Here is a 22698-nt window from a genome sequence, read left to right as displayed (position 1 = left end):
TTTTATTTTTATCAGAGCACTGCTCAGCTCTGGCACATGGTGGTATTGAGGATTGAACCTGGGACCTTGGATCCTCAGGCATGAGAGTCTCTTGCATAACCATTATGCTATCTACCCCCGCCCCATTTCTTTTTATTTTAGACCAATGATGGGGCAAAGAGACAGAAATAAAGAAGACACCACAGCGCTGCTGCACCATCCGTAGAGCATCCTCCTAGTGCTACCCACAGTGTTCCCATGTGGTACTGGGGCTGGAAGTTGGGTCCTCCCACACAGTGAGATGCACTCTACCAGGTGCCCCTTGGAGCTATACTCTTATGAACTGTGCACTGCTCTGTACAGACTTCATATGTGGAAAACTGGGAAATGTTATGCATGTACAAACTATTGTGTTCCGAGCAGGGGTTAGCTCAGGGGCAGAGAGTTTGACTGCAAACTATTGTGTTTTGGTGTCAACTATAAACCATTAATCCCCAATAAAAAAAATTTTAAAAAGAAATATACAGACTTCATACTTTCATATTCAAAGTTTATAAAATGTAGAACAGGCAGAAACTGAGAAGGAGCCCCTTGAGAAGCAGAGAGAAGAGATCAGGAAAAGCAGAGAACAGTGGGAGGGTCCTAGGAGTAGGGACATGAAAGAGATAGTGAGCTGAGGCTTTGGGCACCCAAGGGAGTAAGGAGGGTGCCACAGGGGTCCAGGGCATGGTGAGCAGGTGTCTTCCTACCAGCAGAGCTGGGGACATTACCCACCTAAATGTGAGTCACTTATATAAGCCAGCATGAGTGTTCATTTACAGAGCCTCCTTGGAAGAAAAAAAAAAAAAAAAAATATATATATATATATATATATATATATATATATATATATGTAAACTCACTCACTTTAAATAGTTAATTTTAGCCACAAAAAAAATTTTTTATAAGAACTCCCTTCCCTAATCCAACTTTCTAGCCCTTCTCTCCACTCTGACACCATTCTCTCAGACAACATTCTCATCCAACTTCAGACTAGCTACCAAACTCAAGCAAAACTGCTATAGTTGTATGTCCCCAGGAACATGTCAAAAATGGTTCTCCTAGCATTCTTCTACCCTAAAATCCCTAACCTCATCTGCTCTGATCCTACTTTCTGGTTCCTGTTCATTAACCATCTTGTCTCAACTTAGGTCATGCCACCTTCCAAACACCAGGCTACAGATGCTACCATGACTCCACCCTGACTTCTCTGGGCAGATGGCCTCACCAATGTGTCCTGGATCCTGGCATCTCCAGAGCTCTGGTCCACTAGGGAAAGATAGAAACAGGTTGGGGGTATGGATCGACCTGTCAATGCCCATGCTTAGCAGAGAAGCAGCTACAGAAGCCAGAACTCCTACCATGTGCTCCCCATAAACAACCTTGATCCATACTCCCAGTGGGGGAGAAGTGCTAGGATGAAGATAAGGGGACTCTGCACTCCAGCTCCATCAGCACCCAGAGACAGAGAGAAGTAAAAGGAAAAGGAAAAGGAGAGGGACATATGGAGGTAGTTGTGATGTCATGAGTGGCTTAGAGGGAGAGGATTGAATCAGAAAAAGAAGGGGGAAACTATGTATAAATGTGGACAGATAGTTGTAGAGAAGATGGTCGGCCCATGTCTCCAACCTTAGGGGAACTGTAGTGGACTGCAGTGGGGAGAGTGAAGATTCAGAACTCTGGTGGTGGGAATGGTGTGGATTCAAACCCCTGTCGACATGCAATTCTGTAATACAAAACTATAAAAGTAAAATTTAAAAACCTCACTCACCTTGATCAGACAAAAAATCCAGCATGGTCTGCAGGAGGAAGGACAAGTGTCTGACAGAAAGAGCAGGATTCCCCATCCTCCGGGAGGCGTACACCAGCTCATGCAGCAGGCGCATCTGGACGGCAGCCCAGCCCCGGTGAGTACCTGCACGAAGGACACAGAACATCCCATTAGCACTTCCAGAGCAGGCGCTGGTGACAAACCCCAAAACACTAAGCTGGTTGATTGCAAAGTGTCAAACCAATGATTTAGAGACAACATAGCTCCCCTGCATAGTGTGCCTGGTCTGCCATATATACAAACCAGGTTTCAGCCAGACCTGTAGCAGAGGAAGCTTTAGTGCTGTGGTATCTTTCCATCTATCTCTGTCTCTCTGTCTTTGTCTCTCTATTTAAAAAAAAAAAGTCAGCTTTGAGCTGGAAAACCTGGCAACGACAATCAATCAGCCAATCACTCAGTCAATAGTCATGCCTCAATCATCAAATTCAAAGCATTTCCCCTCTGCTTTCTTATCCCAGGAAAGAACTCTAAAGTGATAGGCCTTTTTATGCTTTAGATGGGTTTTAGAGCTGCTATGAAGATAGCTCAACTGGGAGAGGACTCTCATTCATGAGGCTCCTGGTTTGAAACCCAGTACTGTGTGCACACGCGGGCGCACTGGTAAAGTGCACACAGTGAGAAGCACAAGGACTGGCACAAGAGTCCCCATTGGAGCCCCCAGCTCCCCACCTGCAAGGGAGTCACTTCACAAGCTGTGAAGCAGATCTGCAGGTGTCTATCTTCCTCTCCCTCTCTCTGTCTTCCCCTCCACTCTCCATTTCTCTCTGACCTGTGCAACAAAAATAATAGCAGCAACAACAATAACAGCAACAATAATAATGGGGGGAAAATGGCCAGCAGGAGCAATGGATTCATAGTACAGACACCGAGCCCCAGAGATTACCCTAGAGGGAGGCAAAAGGAAAAAAATACTTTCAGTGGATATTTATTTATTTAGATAGTGAGAGAGCAGGTCCCCACTCTCTGCTCCAACACATGCAGTGCTGGGGATCAGAGCTAGGGGCTTGTGCATAAAAGTCCCATGCTCCACTTGCTGAGGCACCTCTGCATTGTTCAATGGATTTTTTTTTTTTTTTCGCTAGGGCTTGGTACCTGCACCATGAATCCACTGCTCCTGGAAGCCTTTTTCCATTTTGTGGATGTTGATGTTGCTGCTATTGCTGTTGTTAAGCAGGACAGAGAGAAATTAAGAGGGAAGGGGAAGATAGAGAGGGGAATGCTGGGAAATTGTGCGATGCAGTCACATCTGCCATGTTGTCCCCTCAGGCTACTGCTAGTTCCCGTGAGAGTTGGGACATTCTCAGAGTGCCTGTTCCACCATGTTGTGCCCTCAGGACATTGTCTATATCCCCGCAATATCTGGAGTGCTTTGGTCACTCCTTCTCCCTCCCATTCTCACGAGAGTTATCATCCTATCCTGGAGTGCTCTGGTTACTCCTCCCCCTTCCCATTCTCGAGAAAGCTGCTCCTATAAAAACCCTTCATTTTCCGCACCTCGCTCTCTTGCCGGTGCTCCACTCTGGTGTTCAGACGCAGGAAAGGTCACTGCATGAGGCGGCCATTGTCGCTACCTCCACGTGGCCCAACCTGCTTCTCTAGCACCCAACTCTGAGGTGCCAGCACAAATAAAGATTTGTGTTTCCTCTTCGCTCCGGACCCCCTCTCTCTTCTCCGCGGCCAGCGCACGACAACGGGGAAGAGAAAGTTAGACACCTGAAAACCTGCTTCACCACTTGTAAAGTGAACCCCCTGCAGGTGGGGAGCCGGGGCCCAAATCAAGAGCCTTACGCGGGTCCCTACACTGTGTGCTATGTGCGCTCAACCTAGTGCACTGCTGCCCGATCCCCTCAGTGGACTTTTGAGGCTGCTCCCTTAAAATCATTCAGCATGTCTTAAATAAAAGGTAATGGAAATCTGTTGAAAAGTAACTTTTTAAAATTTAATTCTTATCAATGCTTTAATAATGGTTTACAAGACTGTAAGGTTACAGGGATATAGTTCCATACTGCTCTGTGCCAACCTCCCCACCAATCACCACAGTTCTCATAAAGTCTTAGGAACAAGGGAGCCATGCGGTGGCACACCTGGTTGAACACACACATTACTGGGCCCAAAGACTCAGGTTCAGGCCCCTGGTCCCCACCTGCAGGGGAAAAGCTTCACGAGTAGTAAGGCAGGGCTGCAGGTGTCTCTGTCTCTTTCCCTTTCTATCTCCCTCTTCCCCCTCTCAATTTCTCTCTGTCTCTATCCAATAATAAATAAAAGGTTAAAAAAAAAAAAGCCTTAGGAACGGTTCAATTACTTTTTTACTTTTTTTTTTAGCAAGTTCATGTGCTTCAATTATCTATATTCTACTTATATGACAAAACCATGCAATAGAAAAGTAGTTCCTTGGTGTATTGCGCCAAAGTAAAAGACTCTGGGGTGAGGGAGAGGGTTCAGGTCCTGGAAGACAAAGGAGGGCCTAGTGGGGTTTGAATTGTTATGTGGAAAACTGAGAAATGCTACACATGTACAAACTATTGTATTTTGTTTTATTTTACTGTTGACTGTAGACCACTAATTCCCAATAAAGAAAGTTTAAAAAACAGTTTACTTGGGAGTCAGACAGTAGCACAGCAGGTTAAGTTCATGTGGCACAAAGCGAAAGGACCGGCGTAAGGATCCCGGTTCAAGCCCCCGCTCCCCACCTGCAGGGGAATCGATTCACAGGCGGTGAAGCAGGTCTGCAGGTGTCTATCTTTCTCTCCCCCTCTCTGTCTTCCCCGCCTCTCTCCATTTCTCTCTGTCCTATCCAACAACGACGACATCAATAACAACAACAATAATAACTACAACAATAAAACAAGGGCAACAAAAGGGAATAAATAAATATTAAAAAATAAAATAATATAATAAAGTTTCTTTAAAAAAAACAGTTTACTGGAACAAAAGTAGTTCCTTGTTGTTGCTATTGTTGTTATTGTCACTGTCCTCATAGTCACTGGGGCTTGACTACTTCAGATAGAATTTTTCAGGTAGAGAAGAGAGAGAGAGACAAAGACAGCACAGCACTGAAGCTTCCTCCAGTGTCAGAGGTCTGGGCACAAAGCTGGGTCCTGTGCAAGGCAATGCAGGCGCACTATGCAAGTGAGCCTATGCTCTGCCCCGACAAGTAGCTCCTGAAGGTCACAAAGTGTTAGCTCTTCATTTCATTTCCCTATGGCATCAATTACTAACTTGAAGGTCTTCCCACTTCAAAGTCATTTGTAAAGACATAGGGATAGGAGTCCAAAACAAGTTCCCACAGTGGTATGTGTCCCGGAGCCAAAAGGGCATGGTAGCAGCAACCAGTCATACCATCAGAGCTGACCAGTCCCTCCTAATGTATTTCCACTGTATCAGGCACAAATTTCAACCCATCACAGTTATATGGCAGGCTCAGTGAGGGCCTATAAGCTTGTGTATGTTTCTTTCATCGATCATCAATTCCTTCTTGGCAGACAGAACCATGCTTTATTCATTCAAGTGTTCCTAATGCCCAGCAAGATACCTATTACACAGCTGATATTAGCAAACATGTGGGTCAAGTCAAAAGCCTGATCGATGAAAGAAAAGCCCCCTGTTTTGCAGACATGTATTCTAAAGCAAAATCTCTAGGATCAGTTGTAAAAATACTTCAACAAAAAACAAAAGAAAAAAAAGGGGCCAGCCAGTGGCATCCTGGTAGAACATACAGATTATCATTCGAAAGAGCCCAGGTTTGAGTCCCTGCTCCCCACCTGTAGAGGGGGGACACTGTACCAGCAGTGAAGCAGATCTGCAAGTGTCTTTCTCTCCCTCCCTTCTACCTCTCCCCCACCCAATTTCTCTTTGTCCTATCAAATCAAATTGAAGAAAGAAGAAGAGGAGGAGTGGGGGGGGAGGGGAGGAGGAGAAGAAGAAGGAGGAGGAGGAAGGGAAGGAGTGAGGGAGGGAAGGAGGGAGGGAGGGAAAGGAAGGAAGGAAGGAAGGGAGGGAGGGAGGGAGGGAGGGAAAGAAAGGGCTGCCAGGAGCTGTGGATTTATAGTGCTGGCACTGAGTCCTAGCAATAACCCTGGTAGCAAAGTGGCAAAATATTAATAATTATTTAATCTGAGTGGTGGGCTCACTGTAGTATACCTTCAAATTACTGAAAAATAAACTACTTCATAATATTTTTTTCAATGAAAATTCATGGAGTTGACCAAACTTACATGCACACACGCAGTCTCTACTTTATATCCTCATGGCTTGTCTTACAGGAATCTTTGGGGACAGAAAGTAGCACCACTTTCCATAAATCAGGGAAGGAGAAGTACATCAGTCAATCCTTCCAATTTCCTCAATGTCAAAAGAAGCGAAGACCAAAGGCCAACAGAAATAAGTGATTTGAAAAGGGATTAAGAAGCTGAAATCAATGTGGTGACTAACCTAGCCACGACTTCAGAATGACCTGGCTTAACTGATCTCAGCACTGCTGTATCAAGGTTTCTTCACTTAAGAACTGGCAAACAACACTTTGATGAATTCTTTTTAGATAGTGATCCAGTTCCTAACTGGCAATTATGGGTAAGACTGTGAATTTTCTTAACACTAAATAGCATCCCAGTCATAACTGCTATGTGATTAAACTCTTTCTCCTATAAAACCTGAAGCCTTTTCTTCTGAAGACAGATGTGCAGCATTTGACCCAGTAGTAACACTGCCAACACTCCTGTATTTGAAACACTCACCTATGTGAGAGTTCACTATTTTATGACCTTTTAACAAATCCATCTGCCTTGCCAGTCTCTTTCATAAGAGTTTCAGAGGGAAATATAATTCCTATTCAGGAAAAGGCTGATCAAAAATTATTTTTAAAAGTGATCAAAAGTTTTCACATACAACAACACCAAAGGGAAGTGATAATAAGCAGCCCCTGGGCAGCCGAGCGCAATACACATCTATGTCCAACTCTTGTCTTTCTACAACCAACTAGTGTCAATATATAAGAAGCAGACATTTCAAGACCAGAGAATACAGACAGCTTGCCTATTATTCAGTAAGCCCAGCTTTGGAGTAGATTTCCATTAGATTCTCTTTAAAAAAAAAAAAAAAAAAAAAACCTCTAAAGTGATCCAAAGCAAAAGTGGAGATGAAACTCAATGTGATTGTTACCTTTTTTATTTAAATTTTTTTTATTTCTTTATTTTACCTTTTGTTGCCCTTGTTGTTTTTTATTATTGTTGTAGTTACTATTGTTGTTGTTCTTGTTGTCGTTGTTAGGACAGAGAGAAATAGAGGCGGAGGGAAAGACAGAGAAGGGGAGAGAAAGACACCTGCAGACCTGCTTCACCACTAGCGAAGTGACTCCCCTGAAGGTGGGGAGCGGGGGGGGGGGGGGGGCTGGAACTGCATGGATCCTTGTGCTTCGCGCCACAGGAGCTTAACACATGAGCACTACTGCCCGACTCCCATGATTGTTACTTTTTATTAAAATAAAGTTAGAGGGCTGGCAAGATAGTCCACTTTCCAGTCACAGTTATACCAGAAACACTCCCACAGAACCACCAGGTTGGGGCCAGTCAGAGACTCACCCAGCTGAATACACACATCACCATGTACAAGGAGTAAAGCCCCTGCTCCCCACATGCAGGGAGGATGCTTCATGAGCAGCGAAGATGATCTGCAGGTGTCTATCTTTCTCTCAGTCTCCTCCCTTCCCTCTCAATTTCTGTCTTTGTCATAAATAAAGTTTAAATATAGTTATTTAAAAAGAAATGCTGAATCATCTGAAGTATAATTCTTTCCTTTTAAAAGAATCAAGTTTATATGCTTCATTCATCTTATTTAAAAGTTAAGGTGGGGAATCGGGCAGTAGCACAGCGGGTTAAGCACATGTGGCGCAAAGTGCAAGGACCGGCATAAGGATCCCGGTTGGAGCCCCCGGCTCCCCACCTACAGGGGAGTCACTTCACAGATGGTGAAGCAGGTCTGCAGGTGTCTATCTTTCTCTGCCTCTGTCTTCCCCTCCTCGCTCCATTTCTCTCTGTCCTAGCTAACAGCGACGACATCAATAACAACAGCAATAATAACTACAACAACAATAAAAAAATAACAGGGGCAACAAAATGGAAAATAAATATTAAAAAATTTAAAAATTATAAATAATAAATAAAAGTAAAGGTCAAGGCACAAATTCTACACATTATTAACACAGCTGCTCATTGGGGTTTGGTCCAGTGTTACACAGCTTTACCTGAATACCTGCCATGTGCAGACATAGGACACAGTCAGAATTGGGGGGGGTCTCAGTTCACATGGTTAATTATAGGACACAGTCAGAATTGGGGGGGTCTCAGTTCACATGGTTAATTATAGGACACAGTCAGAATTGGCGGGTCTCAGTTCACATGGTTAATTATAGGACACAGTCAGAATTGGGGGGGGGTCTCAGTTCACATGGTTAATTGAGGAGGCAGGTGTTTAGACATCTCCCAGGTTTTCATCTAAGTTTACTTCTAAATTATGGAAGTGCTATAAGGAAGAACAACAGGATTCAATGAGAGAGAAAAAGAAAAGGATCCCATTAGGGCTAAGGCACCAGGGTGACCCCTGTAAAAAACTGGCAGAGACCAGAAGCGTGAGTAAAGGAAATGCGTGAAGAATAAGAAAAAAAAGTTTTGCTGAAAGAGAAAAGAGTAATGAAAAAAAAAAAAAAACCCTGGAAAATGGACGCTTAAATCTTAGAAGTAACTGGTTCCAGTATACATAGAAAACAACTCCTAGTTTAAGTTGCATAGAGCCCAAGTGTCTGGCTTTTAATCTGAAGTCAGTCAGAAGTTATATTCAAAAGACACCCTGCAAAAAAAAAAAAAAAAACTGAAGGGGGTCAGGCGGTATCACAGCGGGTTAAATGCATGTGGCGCAAAACACAAGGACCGGCATAAGGATCCCGGTTTGAGCCCCTGGCCCCCCACCTGCAGGGGAGTCACTTCACAGGTGGTGAAGGAGGTCTGCAGGTGTCTGTCTTTCTCTCCCCCTCTGTCTTCCCTTCCTCTCTCCATTTCTCTCTGTCCTATCCAACAACAATGACATCAATAACAACAACAATAAAAACCACAACAAGGCTACAACAAGGGCAACAAAAGGGGGGAAAAAAATTGGAAAGCAATTTTGATCTTTCTCTCAGAAGCATAGTAAATGGAGCTTCCACTCACTGTGAACATGGACAGTTTTTTATATATATAATTTTTATTTATAAAAAGGAAACACTGACAAAAACCACAGGATAAGAGGGGTACAACCCCACACAATTCCCACCACCAGAACTCCGTATCCCATCCCCTCCCCTGATAGCTTTCCTATTCTTTAACCCTCTGGGAATATGGAACCAGGATCACTGTGGGATGCAGAAGGTGGAAGATCCGGCTTCTGTAATTGCTTCTCCACTGAACATGGGCGTTAGCAAGTCAACCCATACTCCTAGTCTGCCTCTCTCTTTAAAATATCCTTTCTCGACCTTGTAAGAACCACTGCAATTTCCAATGGAAGAAAAGGGGACACAGAACTCTGGTGGTGGGAATGGAATGGAATTGTAACCCTTTTATTTTGTAATTTTGTAAATCACTAATGTTTAAAAAAAAAAGTAGAAGAAGAAATTCCAGGGGACAGAGAGAGAGCATACATACATACATACATACATACATACATACACACACACACACACACACACACACACACACACACACACACACACACACACACTTATTATTAGACTGACTGAAAAAGACTGTTGGTCTAAGAGACATCTAAGAAACATGAGGACATGTTCACTAAGAATGGAGTAATTTGACCAGCATTTGAAATGCCAGTGAATGATGATGTTAACAGACTAGAAATGAAGTTAGTGTTCATATAACTTGAAGGCAAGACATTTAATTCTCAATCCCTCTGAATAATCATGTGCCAACATCCCACTGTTGGTATACTACGTGAAATTTATAAAAGGGATTTCCTGGCCATCAAATTGCAGACACAACTATGATTTCATCCTGACTTCCCTCGGCAGATGAGCTCACCAACGTGTCCTGAAGTCTCACCCTAACCTACTAGGGAAAGATAAAAACAGGCTGGGGGTATGGATCCACCTGCCAGCATCCATGTCTAGTGGAGAAGCAATTACAGAAGGTAGACCTTCCACTTTCTGCAACCCATAAAGAACTTTGGTCCATAATCCCAGAGGGATAAAGAATAGGGAAGCTTCTAATGTAAAGGATGGGACACGGAACTCTGGTGGTGGGAACTGTATGGAATTATATTCCTGCTATCTTACAGTCTTGTTAACCATTAGTCAATCACTAATAAGAAAAATTTAAGTAAATAAAAGGGATTTCCAGGGGCCGGGCATGGCACACCAGGTTAAACGTACACAGTATGAAGCACAAAGACCAGTGCAAGGATCCCAGTTCGAGCCCCCAGCTACCCACCTATGGGGGGGGGGGTGCTTCAAAAGCAGTGAAGCAGGTCTGCAGGTGTCTATCTTTCTCTCTCTCCCCCTCTCTGTTTTCCCCTCCCCTCTCATCTCAAATTCTCTCCATCCTATAAAAAAGAAAGAAAGAAAGAAAAATGGTCACAGGAGCAGTAGGTACACAGTGCAGACACTGAGCCCCAGAGATAACCCTGGAGGCCAAAAAAAAAAAAAAAAGAAAGAAAGAAGAAAAGAAAAGGGATTTACTGGGGGTGGGGCGGTGGTGCAGTGGGTCAAGCGCATGTGGCGCAAAGCGCAAGGACCAGCGTAAGGATCCCGGTTCGAGCCCCCAGCTCCCCACCTGCAGGGGAGTCGCTTCACAGGCGGTAAAGCAGGTCTGCAGGTGTCTGTCTTTCTCTCCCCCTCTCTGTCTTCCTCTCCTCTCTCCATTTCTCTCTGTCCTATCCAACAACGAACAACATCAACAATGGCAATAATAATAACCACAACGAGGCTACAACAAGGGCAACAAAAGGGGAAAAAAAGGCCTCTAGGAGCGGTGGATTCATGGTGCAGACACCGAGCCCAGCAATAACCCTGGAGGAAAAAAAAAAAAAAAAAAGAAAAGGGATTTACTACCTCAGGATACTTTGTAGCCATAAGCCAAAAAATTGTCATCATCAGCATATAATTTTCAATAAACAGTCCTAACAGTGGTGTCAGAAAAATTACTCAGCATATATATATATATATATATTTGCCATCAGGGTTATTGCTGGGGCTCAATGCCTGCATGATAAATCCACTGCTCCGGGTGGCAATTTTTTCCTCTCTCCATTGTTTTGTTGACAGAGACAGGGAGAAATTAAGAGGGAAGAGGGTGAGTCATATCTATCTTGATCTGATGTGCTAAGCACTGTCTTCAGCACTTTTCAGAGACTGATCCCTCTCACTTTCAAAATTCTCCCCTGAAAAAAGTACATCTCACCCCTGGCCATGCAGATGAGGAAGAAGATAGAGACCCTGGACAGTAAGTGGAAGGCCTAAGGGACACAGCTGGTCAGCAATGGTGAGGGGTCTCTCAGGACTGTGGCCAACCATGGGAATGGCACTGGATCTCCCTAGGTATCTCTGTTCTCTCCATCTTAGGTGAACACACAAGAGCCACTCGCCAAGCTGTGAGAGCAACAAGGTATAGCCAATGACTGGCCATGGTGTGGCTAGGAAACAGTGCTGCCTGGGCAAGCATAAGCAGAAGGTGTTCTGAGAGGAAGTACCAGCGGGTGAAGACAGAGGCCCCTCTGTCTGGACTCACCCAGCCCTAGACCAAGCTAACAGCCACAAGCTCTGGGCTTCTGCCCCCACTCATGCCCAGTGCCAGCACCACTATGTAGGCCACAAACTCAGGCAGTCACCCTTCTAGCTTAGCCGTCACTCTATACATTCACTATGTCAGACGCTGGGAAATACTGAAGAAAAATGTGAGCAGCAGGGCTAGGCAGTGGCACACCTGGTTAAGCATATACACTGCAGGGCACAAGGACCCGGGGTTAAGGCCCTGGTCCCCACCTGCAGAGAGAAAGCTTCACAAGTGGTGAAGCAGGGCTGCAGATGTCTCTGTGTCTCTCCCTCTCCCCTCTCAATTTCTATCTCTATCCAATAATAAATAAATAAAATTAATTTTAAAAAAGAAAGAAAATGGGAGCAGCTACCTCTTGATAACAATCCATTTTTAACATCCAGAAAAGACAATTTTTGTTAATAAGTAAATCCTCCACTCCAAGACTTATGATAAAGCTACAGTCATCAAGATACTGAGATCATTGGCAAAAGAAGAGACTGACAAATCTCTTAAAACAGCAATGCTGAGTCCAAAAATAGATCCACATATAGCCAACTGATCTTTTTGACAAAGGAGCAAAGATGATACAAAGCAAAGATACTCTTTTCAACAAATGTTGTCAAGACAGCCAGACATTCATATGCAAAACAAATGAATCTAGACAGACCTTATTCCCTTCACACACACACAAAAATAATAAACTCAAAAGGAAACACAGAAGAAAAGCTAGATGACCTTGGGTTTAGTGATAACTTTGGTTCTAGTGATGACTTTTTTAGACACAACAACAAAGACAAATTTCATGAAAGAAAGAATTGAGAAACTAGACCTCATAAAATTTAAAACTTCTAGGACAGAGAGACAGCTCACCTGGGAGAGAAGCTAGTCCCCCACCATGTTGGAGGAAGCTTTGGTGAGGTGCTGTTTCCCCCTTTGTCTGTCTTTCCCTTTTTATTTGAGCAATGAGGTTCCTGCAAAAACTTTTTTAACTTTTGCCCTTCAAAAGACAATGTAGGGGGTCGGGCAGTGGAGCACCTGGTTAAGTGCACATAGTACAAAGTGTAAGGATCCCAGTTTGAGCCACCAGCTCCCCACCTGCAGGGGAGATGCTTCACAAATTGGGAAGCAGGTCTGCAGGTGTCTATCTTTCTCTCTTCCTCTCCCCTCTCAATTTCTCTCTGTCCTGTCCAATACAAAATGGAAAAAATGGCCACCAGGAGCAGTGGATTCATAGTACCCACACTGAGACCCAGCGATAATCCTCAAGGCAAAAAAAAAAAAAAAGACAGTGTAGGGGCCAAGGAGAGAATGCAGTCATAGCACAAAAGGACTTTCAAGCAAGAGGTTCTGTGTTCATTCTCCAGTACCAACAATACTCAGAACTAAACAGTGTTCTAGTTAGCAAGAAAAATATAAATAAATAAATAAATAGGCCACAGTCTAGGAGAAAGTATTTGCAAAAGGCACATTTGATAAAGAATTATTATCCAAAATAAACAAAGAACCTTTTTTGTTTGTTTGTTTTTCACCACCAGGGGCTTCACTGAAGCTTTGTACCTGTATAGTTTCATCAACTAAGATAGAATCTAAATCTGTTTTCCATATAAAGGGTGAAAGTCAGAAAGGCAGAGAAAGCAGAGAAAGAAGAAAACACAATATAGCACCTCTCATGAAGCTTTCCCTCTTCATAGTGCTCTCATATCCTTAAAAACAAGTAAATTTTAACCTGCAGGGGCAAAGCTTCACGAGTGGTGAAGCGGGGCTGCAGGTGTCTCTCTGTCTCCCTCTCTATCTCCCCCTCCCTCTCAGTTTCTCTCTGTCTCTATCCAATAATAAATAAATAAATATAAAATAAAATAAAAACAAGTAAATTTTAAAATGCAACAATAATAAAATAAAGAACCAGGGTCAGGGTGGTGGCACACCTGGCTAAGACACAGAGTGCCGTGCACAGGGACCCCCAGGTTCAAGCCTCACCCCCCACCTGCAGCAGGGCTACTTTAAAAGCAGGAAAGCAGGTCTGCAGGTGTCTGTCTTTCTCTCTATCTCCCAATCCCTCTCAATTTCCCTCTGTCCTATCCAATAGAATAGAGAGAGGGCGAAAAGGAAAAAATTCTTAGCATGTCATCTAGCAACTATGCTCTATGGTCTTTATTTAAACATGTTGAAAATTTATGGGAGTCGGGCTGTAGCGCACCAGGTTAAGCGCAGGTGGCGCAAAGCACAAGGACCGGTATAAGGATCCCGGTTCGAGCCCCCAGCTCTCCACCTGCAGGGGAGTCACTTCACACGCGGTGAAGCAGGTCTGCAGGTGTCTGTCTTTCTCTCCCCCTCTGTCTTCCCCCTCCTCCCTCCATTTCTCTCTGTTCCACTCAACAACGACGACACCAATAATAATGACAACAATAAAACAAGGGTAACAAAAGGGAATAAATAAAATAAATATTAAAAAAAGAAAATTTATATCCACACAAAAACTTGCATACCTTTACTCATAACTCAAAACTTAAAAACAACCAAGTTACCCTTCAGTAGATAAAAGGGTAGGTAAGCAAATGTGGTCTATCAAAACAGTGTAATACAATTCAATGTTCAACAGAAATAAGCTTAAAAAAACATGAAAGAGTATTAAGCCCAGAGAGTAGCACCACGCTAAAGCACTGGACTTAAATTCGAGAGGTCCAGAGTTCAAATCCTGGCATCGCAGTGCCAGAGTGATGTTCCTGTGTTCTCACTCTCTTTTTCATTAACAAAGAAATAAATACAATATTAGGAAAGAAAGAAGGAAGGGAGATATGAAGCTCTTGAGCAATGAAAAGACATGGAAGATAAACCTTAAAAGTATATAACTGAGTGAAAGAAGCCAATCTGGAGGGGCCAGATGGTGGCGCACCTGGTTGAGCACACACATTACACTGCACAAGGACCTGAGTTCAAGCCCCTCGTCCCCACCTGCAGGGGAAAAGTTTTGCAAGTGGTGAAGCAATGTTACAGGTCTCTCTCTATCTCTCTCTCTCCATCGTGTTTCTCTCTCTCTTTCTCTCTCTATCTCTCTCTCTCCCTCCCCTCTCAATTTCTGGCTATCTCTATCCAATAAATAAAGATAATACAAGAAATTTTTTGAAAGAATCTAATTTGGAAAGGTTATAAACTGTACTGTCTGAACCACATGGAATTTTGAAAAAGGTAAAGAAAAAAAGCTATAGAGACTGAAAAAAGAATTACAGTTGCTATGGGTTAGGAGGGAAGAAAGGAAGAAAGGAGAGAGGGATGGGGGAGGGAGGAAGAGAGGGAGGGGGAGATGAAAATTAGAGGCATGGATGATTTTTAGGGCAACAGCAATATTCTGGTACTATAACAGCAGATACAAGTCGATATAAGGGGTTGGGTGGTGGTTCACTGGGTTGAGTGCATGTTACAAGCCAACAGAAACTTGTCCTAGCCCATAGCATATACATCTCCACGAGTGAGCACTAAGGTCAACTATGACTCTGGGTGACCCTGTGTCAGCACAGGCTCATCAGTTACAGCAAATGCACCATGGATGTCAGAGATATGAAAAGTGAGTGGAGGCTGTGCACATGGTGGGGAGAATGAAACCAAAGTCTACTTTATAACTTTTATTTCCTCATAACAGTTGTTGGAGAGGTTGTAGAAGAAAAAAAAAAAAGGAACACCGTGACACTGCTGGTAGGACTGCAAACTGGTGCAGCCCCTAGGGAAGACTGGATGGAGAGTCCTCAAACAAATGAAATGGAATTGCCTTAGGATCCAGCAATGCCACTCCTACACATTTATCCAAGACACTCAAACACTAATTTGAAGGGACATATGCACTCTTATGTCCAAAACTAAAACCTCACATATAAAATTCATTAGGGGGGCCGGGTGGCGGCACCTGGTTGAGCACACATGATACAAAGTGCAAGAACCCAGGTTCGAGCCCCTGGTCCCCACCTGCGGGGGAAATCTTTGCGAGTGGAGAAGCAGGGTTGTAGGTGTCTCTCTTTCTCTCTCCCTATCACCCCCTTCCCTCTCGATTTCTGACTGTCTCTTTCCAATAAATATAGTTTTTTTTAAAAAAAAAAACTTCTTAAAAATTAAATATATAAAATTCATTAGGTACTTCAGGTGTTTATGAATGATATATCATGCTAATGAGCTCACAGAAGATTCTGACTCCTACTGGTTTAGATGTAAGAATGCCTGCTCCCAGCAGGGCACTACTACTTTCTGTCGTATTTGTATTATCCTAAGTACCCACCTCTGAAACACAGCACCAGAGCGCCAGGTGTGGAGAATGGGATCTAAACAATGTGCAGTGAATTAAAAGAAAGCAACCCGGGGAGTCCGGCGGTAGCACAGCGGGTTAAGCGCATATGGCGCAAAGCACAAGGACCGGCATAAGGATCCCAGTTTGGAGCCCTGGCTCCCCACCTGCAGGGGGGTCGCTTCACAGGCGGTGAAGCAGGTCCACGAGTGTCTATCTTGCTCTCCCCCTCTCTGTCTCCCCTCCTCTCTCAATTTCTCTGTCCTATCCAACGACAGCAACAACAACAATAATAATAGTAACCACAACAATGATCAAAAAAAACAAGGGCAACAAAAGAGGAAAAAATGGTCTCCAGGAGCAGTGGATTTGTGGTGCTGAGCCCCGGCAATAACCCTGGAGGCAAAAAGAAAGAAAGAAAGAAAGAAAGAAAGAAAGAAAGAAAGAAAGAAAGAAAGAAAGAAAGAAAGAAAGAAAGCAACCCTTGAGTCCAGCCACAGGCTTTCATGTACCTTTGTTGAAGTCTTTAGGATCCAGTGACAGGCTGTAGCCAGGGAGCGTCTCCAGGAGGAGTTTATAGCAGGCCCTCCACCCAGGCTCTGAGATGCTGGGGGCCACGCACTGCATGGCAGCAACGCGCTTGAAGAAGGCGGACTTGCGGTGGAAGCCGATCAGCTCATAGAGCTCTGAGAGGATGCTGTAGCGCTGAATCTTTTCTTCTTCAGAAAGCTGCAGCACAGAAAGACAGCAAACAGGTTTTGAAGGGGACAGGTAAATGAAAATGGCAGGTTTTATTTTTTTTTAAGCTCTTTCATGTAATCTAGACATGCTGAATTATCAATGGAAGGGGAAGGTGAGATTGTAAGACAGTGACATCAAGCACTAAAGCAGCTTTCTGTGGAAGTTTCCAGAAGCTTTTATGAGGCCCATCTCTTCAAGTTCATCCTGCCCTTTTGCTAATAAAGCTCACCGTCTCTGTAAGTAAGGAAATTGCTATATACCACCTAAGATGTCAACTTTAAGTTCTTTATAAAAGAAACGGAAGGTGCTCAACAGTTTGTTTGGCTTTGTATGTTAACTTTCTTTTCAGCCACCAGGTTCCAGATGCCAGCATGATGCCCACCAGACTTCCTTGGACAGATGACCCCACCAATGTGTCTTGGAGCTCTGCTTCCCCAGAGCCCCACCCTACTAGGGACAGAGAGAGGCAGACTGGGAGTATGGATCGGCCAGTCAACATCCATGTTCAGCGAGGAAGCAATTACAGAAGCCAGACCTTCTACCTTCTGCAACCCTCAATGACCCTGGGTCCATGCTCCCAGAGGGCTAGAGAATGGGAAAGCTATCAGGGGAGGGGGTGGGATATAGAGAGCTGGTGGTGGGAACTGTGTGGAGTTGTATCCCTCCTTTCCTACAACCGTTTTGTTAATGTCTCCTTTTTTAAATAACTAAATAAAACAAAATAAAATTTTTTTAAAAAGAAGTGGAATGAAACAGGAGTTCATCTATACACTAAGACTTTGCAAGGACCTTTATCAAAGACATAAGATCTCAAAATAGAAAATACAAAGACCCACAAACTACACAGTGAATGTTGTTAACCAAGTGTGCTACCACTGAAGAGACCAACCCAAGTTAGTCTTTCTGCCATCTTTCTCCACCTGCCTTCATCCATCTGCCATGCAGCTGACTAGCTAACATTTGTGAAGCATAGGCAGGAGTCTAGCTCTCATCTCAGTAGCACTCAGAAACCTCTCAATCCCCTAATATGGCCCAACTGCTTTTTTTTTTTAACAGAGCACTCTCAGCTCTGATTTACGGGAGTGGGGTGAGCCCAGAACTTTGGGGGCTCAGGCATGAGAGTCTCTTTGCATAACCCTTAAGCTGTCTCCCCTGCTCACCACCCTCCCACCTTCCCTATAAGCCTTGCCTCAACCCACCCTTATCCCACCAGTAACCTATAATCAAACCAAACAGAACCATGTTCAACTGTTCTCTCAATCTATCAACAGTATTTATTGAATGTCTTCTCTGTGGCTGGGATACAGCATGGAACAGAGCCAGCAAAGACTTCCACCCTTGGGGATTGGAGGGCTTCCCTGCCAGTGAGGGAAGATCTTGCTTACAACCCAAATAATAGGCAATTGGACAAATAGAGTAATTCCTCTAGGTTTAATGAAATCTATGACGGATTTCATTAAAGATGCTCCTTTATACAGGAAAAAAAAAAAAAAGAAATCAGCTAGAATTCTGTTCAAAACAGAATACAACACCAATCCTACAGGACCCCTATTTTTTTTTAACCAGAGCACTGATCAGGGGATTGAACCTGAGACTGTTTGAGCAGTGTCCACAGGAGGCAAACCATGTGAAAGTGACAAAGCAAAATGTAAGCTTCACCTGGTCATCCAGCAGCCTTATATACATTCTTGAAGAACCTTAAAAATCAAAATCAAACCTCTAGCTTCATGAAATGTCACCCACTTTTCTTTTTCTTTTGCCACCAAGATTATCACTGGGCTTCTGTGCCTACACAACTCTACCATGTTTTCCCAGTGGTGTTTTTTGTTTGTTTATTTTTTCTTTGTTCTTTTGATTAAGGGTAAGAGGTTGAGAAAAAGGGATAGAGAGACAGAGAGAATGAACATCTATAGCATTGTTCCACTGTTTATGAAGCTAACCCCTACAAGACTTGACCAAGGGTCCTTTCACATGATAATGTGTGCCACCACACAGCCCCGCCACCTACTACCTACCATCTCTGGGTTTAGCACGTAAGTTTATGCACTTTCATGACTGTGCAAACTGTAACCACATGATTCTTAGTACCTGTCTTTCAGTGCTGCAGAGTCCCGAGTGCCTCTTGTTACCCTCCATGTAATCTTTTCCCTCTGATGATAACTCACAGAGCCTGAAATTGAAAGCCAACCAAATACGACCATATGCAGCTAACACACCACCCACCTGACAAAACTTCCTCACCCACCTCTCCTGTCAGTCTGCAATGGCCTAATGCCCTCCTGCACTAATCTCACCAAGCACTGTAGCTTTAACTCTCCAAATAGGATGTGAACAGCAAAGCCAAGGAGACTTCCAGGTTCACCTCTGAATTCCTAGCACACTGTAATAACAACAGCTATAGTTATAATCATGGCTGCTGTCGGTTAAAAATCTGTTTTTAGTTATTTAAGTGTAGTCTGGAGTAAAAGGTGAGGTTGGGATGATTGGGGTCTAGCATCGTGATCCAGAAGCCCCCAAAGCCAGAAAACTGGAGCATAACTGTTCCAAATGATAACTCCCACTGTTAATTTCTTCAAGTGAGTTGTTCAATATTACATAGTATTAACTGATAACGCTGGAATGAAAGGCCACTGCATTATTATAACTGACAGCCAGTCTGGCCAAGACGCTACCTCATATTGTAAGATTTCTCACATTTCCAAGCATCTCATAGCCATAGCGTGATATTTTTCCCTTCTACTTTTTATATTTATAAAATGAAAATATCGACAAGACTATAGGATAAGAGGGGTACAATTCCTACCACCAGCGTTCTGTATCCCATCTCCTCCCTTGAAAGCTTTCCTATTCTTTAAGAGTGATATTTTTTAAGCACCTTGATCCCTTACTTAAAACACTCTAGTGGCTTTTTTGTTGTTGTTTTATTTTGTTTTGTTGCTATTTAAATACATATATCATAGGCATGGCATTTAGTCTGCTTCCTGTGCCCTGTGCCACCTTGGGCATGCCTACCCTGCTCCATCTCTGTGACTCACACCACCAGCAGCAACACCCTCCCATCACGAAGCTCTGGGCATGCAATTTCTTGGACTCAAGGAGTAAGCGTATTGTGCTTCGAAATCTCAGTTAAGGGAGTTGGGAGGTAGTGCAGTGGATTATGCGCACATGGTGCAAAGCGCAAGGACCAGCCTAAGGATCCCAGTTCGAGCCCCCAGATCCCCACCTACAGGGAAGTCGCTTCACAGGCGGTGAAGGAGGTCTGCAGGTGACTATCTTTCTCTCCCCCTCTCTGTCTTCCCCTCCTCTCTCCGTTTCTCTCTGTCCTATCCAACAATGATGACAACAACAGCATCAGCAATAATAACTACAACAATAAAAAACAACAAGGGCAACAAAAGAGAAAATAAATACATAAATATTTTTTAAAAAATTTTTTTAATCTCAGTTAGCAATAGTCACAACTTTCAACCTCACTAATCCAAATCAAAGGTAATAAATTCCTTTCTTTTTTACAGTTTTTATTATTAAATAAACAACTTCCCCTATAAAAAAAATAAAATGATCTAATCTCAGATCCCTTATCTGAAAACTGGGAATAGAGACATTTGTGAGGCTTTTAGGAGAAATAATATACACAAAAGGTTGGGGAACAGTCCTATCATAGAGAAACAATAAGAGGTAACTAGCTACTGAGGACAATATATTCCATTCAAAAAACATTAATTCAGGGCTCAGAGCTCTGGTTCAACAAACTACTAGCAAAATATTCGGTCAGCTTAATTCACCAAGTCACTATGAACATACAAGAAAATGTCAAGTACTGGCTTCATTACAGCTGATTGCAACCAACATTCTCCCAGAAAAGAAACTCCTTTATGCTCATAAGTGTTGTTTGATCACTTACAGATACAGCTATTTAATAAAGACAGGTATCTTTTAGTCAAGACTCCCTAAACATAAATCTCTTCAAAGATAAACACAAATTGGGTTTTAAGTACAACGCTCTAGAAATTTGTTTTGAAACATAGAGTGGTAGCTAGTCTACAAATAAAAGGGGCATCTTCTTAAAGCATCTGACTAAATGTATACAAATGATCGTTTTCTTTTAAAGAAACTATGATAAAGTTGTTCTGAAAAAGCTTGGAATACTATCTGTGCCACCTAAAGGTGGATTGTCCTACCTAAAGGTAGATTTCAACCTTCATAAAACTGTTTAGGTAGCATAACCTGCATGTGAGTTTCTCATTCATAGATTGCGAGGAGGGAGAGTTGTGAATATATTCATTTAAAAAATCGAGGTGCTGGTGGGAATACAAACTGGTGCAGCCCCTTTGGAAGACTGTGTGGAGAGTCCTCAAACAAATAAAAATGGAAGCACCTTATGATCCAGCAATACCACTACTAGACATTTATTTAAAAAATAATACAAACACTTAAACATCAATCTGAAGGGACATATGCACCTCTGTGTTCATAGCTGTATTATTCACAATAGCCAAAGAGTAGAAGCAGCTTAAATAGCTATCAGCAGATGACTGGCTAAAAAAGATATGGGAAGATATGATGGGCTAGACCTCTAACAGATCCCCCTCTCCACCATCACTGGTCATCTCCATCAGAACAACATCATAAACCCCCTGTAGGCCTCTACAGAACCTTCCCCTCAAAGTAGAACAACAATGGTAGAAATTGCCCCACTCTCCAAAAGGAGGCTGGGTCAACATACTCTGCCACCTGAGGAAGACTGTGACCACGGAATGTGAGCTCAGACCGACCGGGATGCAGAGGTTACAAAGGCTCCTGTGCCAAGTATGAATGGACATGGGCCCTACATCAGATCGATGGGGTTTAGTTAACAGTGCTTATATACTTTTTTCATTTTTTTCATTATATACTTTTTTCATTTGGGAGCTACTCTGTGCCATGACCCAGCTTTCTAGTCCTATTCCCAACTCTGACACAATCCTCCCAGACAATACTTTGAGCCTATCTTTTACTTTCAGTGTTGGGGCCAAGGCAAATATTAGTAAAGCCATGGGGTGCTTGGAATATACCTAAAATAGACTTCCTAACCTCTTACAACATGAAAACCCCAAATCTTATCTGCTATATTCTTGTCTTTAGGTTCCTGATTATTAAATCATTTTTTCTATTTTATATCTCAATGCTTTTCAGCCACCAAGTTCCAGATGCTACCATGACACCAACCTGACTTCCCTGGGCAGACGACCTCACCAATGTGTCCTGGAACCCCACCTCCCCAGAGCCCTACCCCACTAGGGAAAGATAGAGACAGGCTGGGGGATATTGCTCAACCTGTCAATGTCCATGTCCAGCAGAGAAGCAATTACTGAAGCCAGACCTCCCACCTTCTGCATCCCATAAGATCTTTGGTCTATACTCCCAGAAGGATAAAGAATAGGGAAACTTCCAGGGGAGGAGATGGGATACAGAACCCTGGTGGTGTGAATTGTATGGAATTGTACTCCTCTTATCCCACAATCTTGTCAGTCATTATTAAATGACTAATAAAATAAAAAAGAAGAAGTTAGGAGATACATATTCCATGGAATACTATTATGCGATCAAAAGGTGTACTGCGTCCTTTGGGACAAAAAAAGATGAAACTGGAATTCATTATGCTTAGCAAAATGGTTTCACTCATATGTGAAATCTAGAGAAGTGATACACATGAAATTGAAAAAAGAATTTAAAAAGGAAGCAAACTTTTTTTCCCCCTCCAGGGTTATCAAAGTGCCTGCACTACGAATCCACTGCTCCTGAAGACCATTTTTCCCCCATGTTTTTGTTATTGTTGTTGTTATTGCTGTTGTTGCTGATGGATAGGACAGAGAGAAATGGAGAGAGGAGGGGAAGACAGAGAGGGGGAGAGAAAGACAGACACCTGCAGACCTGCTTCACCACTTGTGAAGCAACCCCCCTTCAAGGTGGGGAGCCAAGGGCTCAAATCAGTGTTTAACTCGCAGCACTACTGCCTGACCACCACCACCACCACCACTCCCTTTTTTTTTTTAACCAGAGCACTG

The 22698-nt window shown here is 43.2% G+C and overlaps 1 protein-coding gene across 5 annotated transcripts in view; it reads right to left on the bottom strand.

Annotated features, from left to right (window-relative positions):
• Positions 1-22698, bottom strand: part of TRAPPC9 (trafficking protein particle complex subunit 9) — a 633394-nt gene that overhangs the window by 519989 nt on the left and 90707 nt on the right. For all 5 annotated transcript variants that reach the window (XM_060195954.1, XM_060195953.1, XM_060195955.1 and 2 more), the window contains 2 exons: positions 16423-16639; positions 1790-1933 (listed from right to left, as the gene is read on the bottom strand). In XM_060195954.1, the coding sequence (XP_060051937.1) occupies positions 1790-1933; positions 16423-16639 (361 nt within the window). The remainder of the gene's footprint in view (positions 1-1789; positions 1934-16422; positions 16640-22698) is intronic.

This window comes from Erinaceus europaeus, chromosome 8 (assembly GCF_950295315.1).
Source record: "Erinaceus europaeus chromosome 8, mEriEur2.1, whole genome shotgun sequence".
Lineage (NCBI taxonomy): Eukaryota > Metazoa > Chordata > Mammalia > Eulipotyphla > Erinaceidae > Erinaceus > Erinaceus europaeus.
This window is presented reverse-complemented; position numbering and strand designations above follow the sequence as displayed.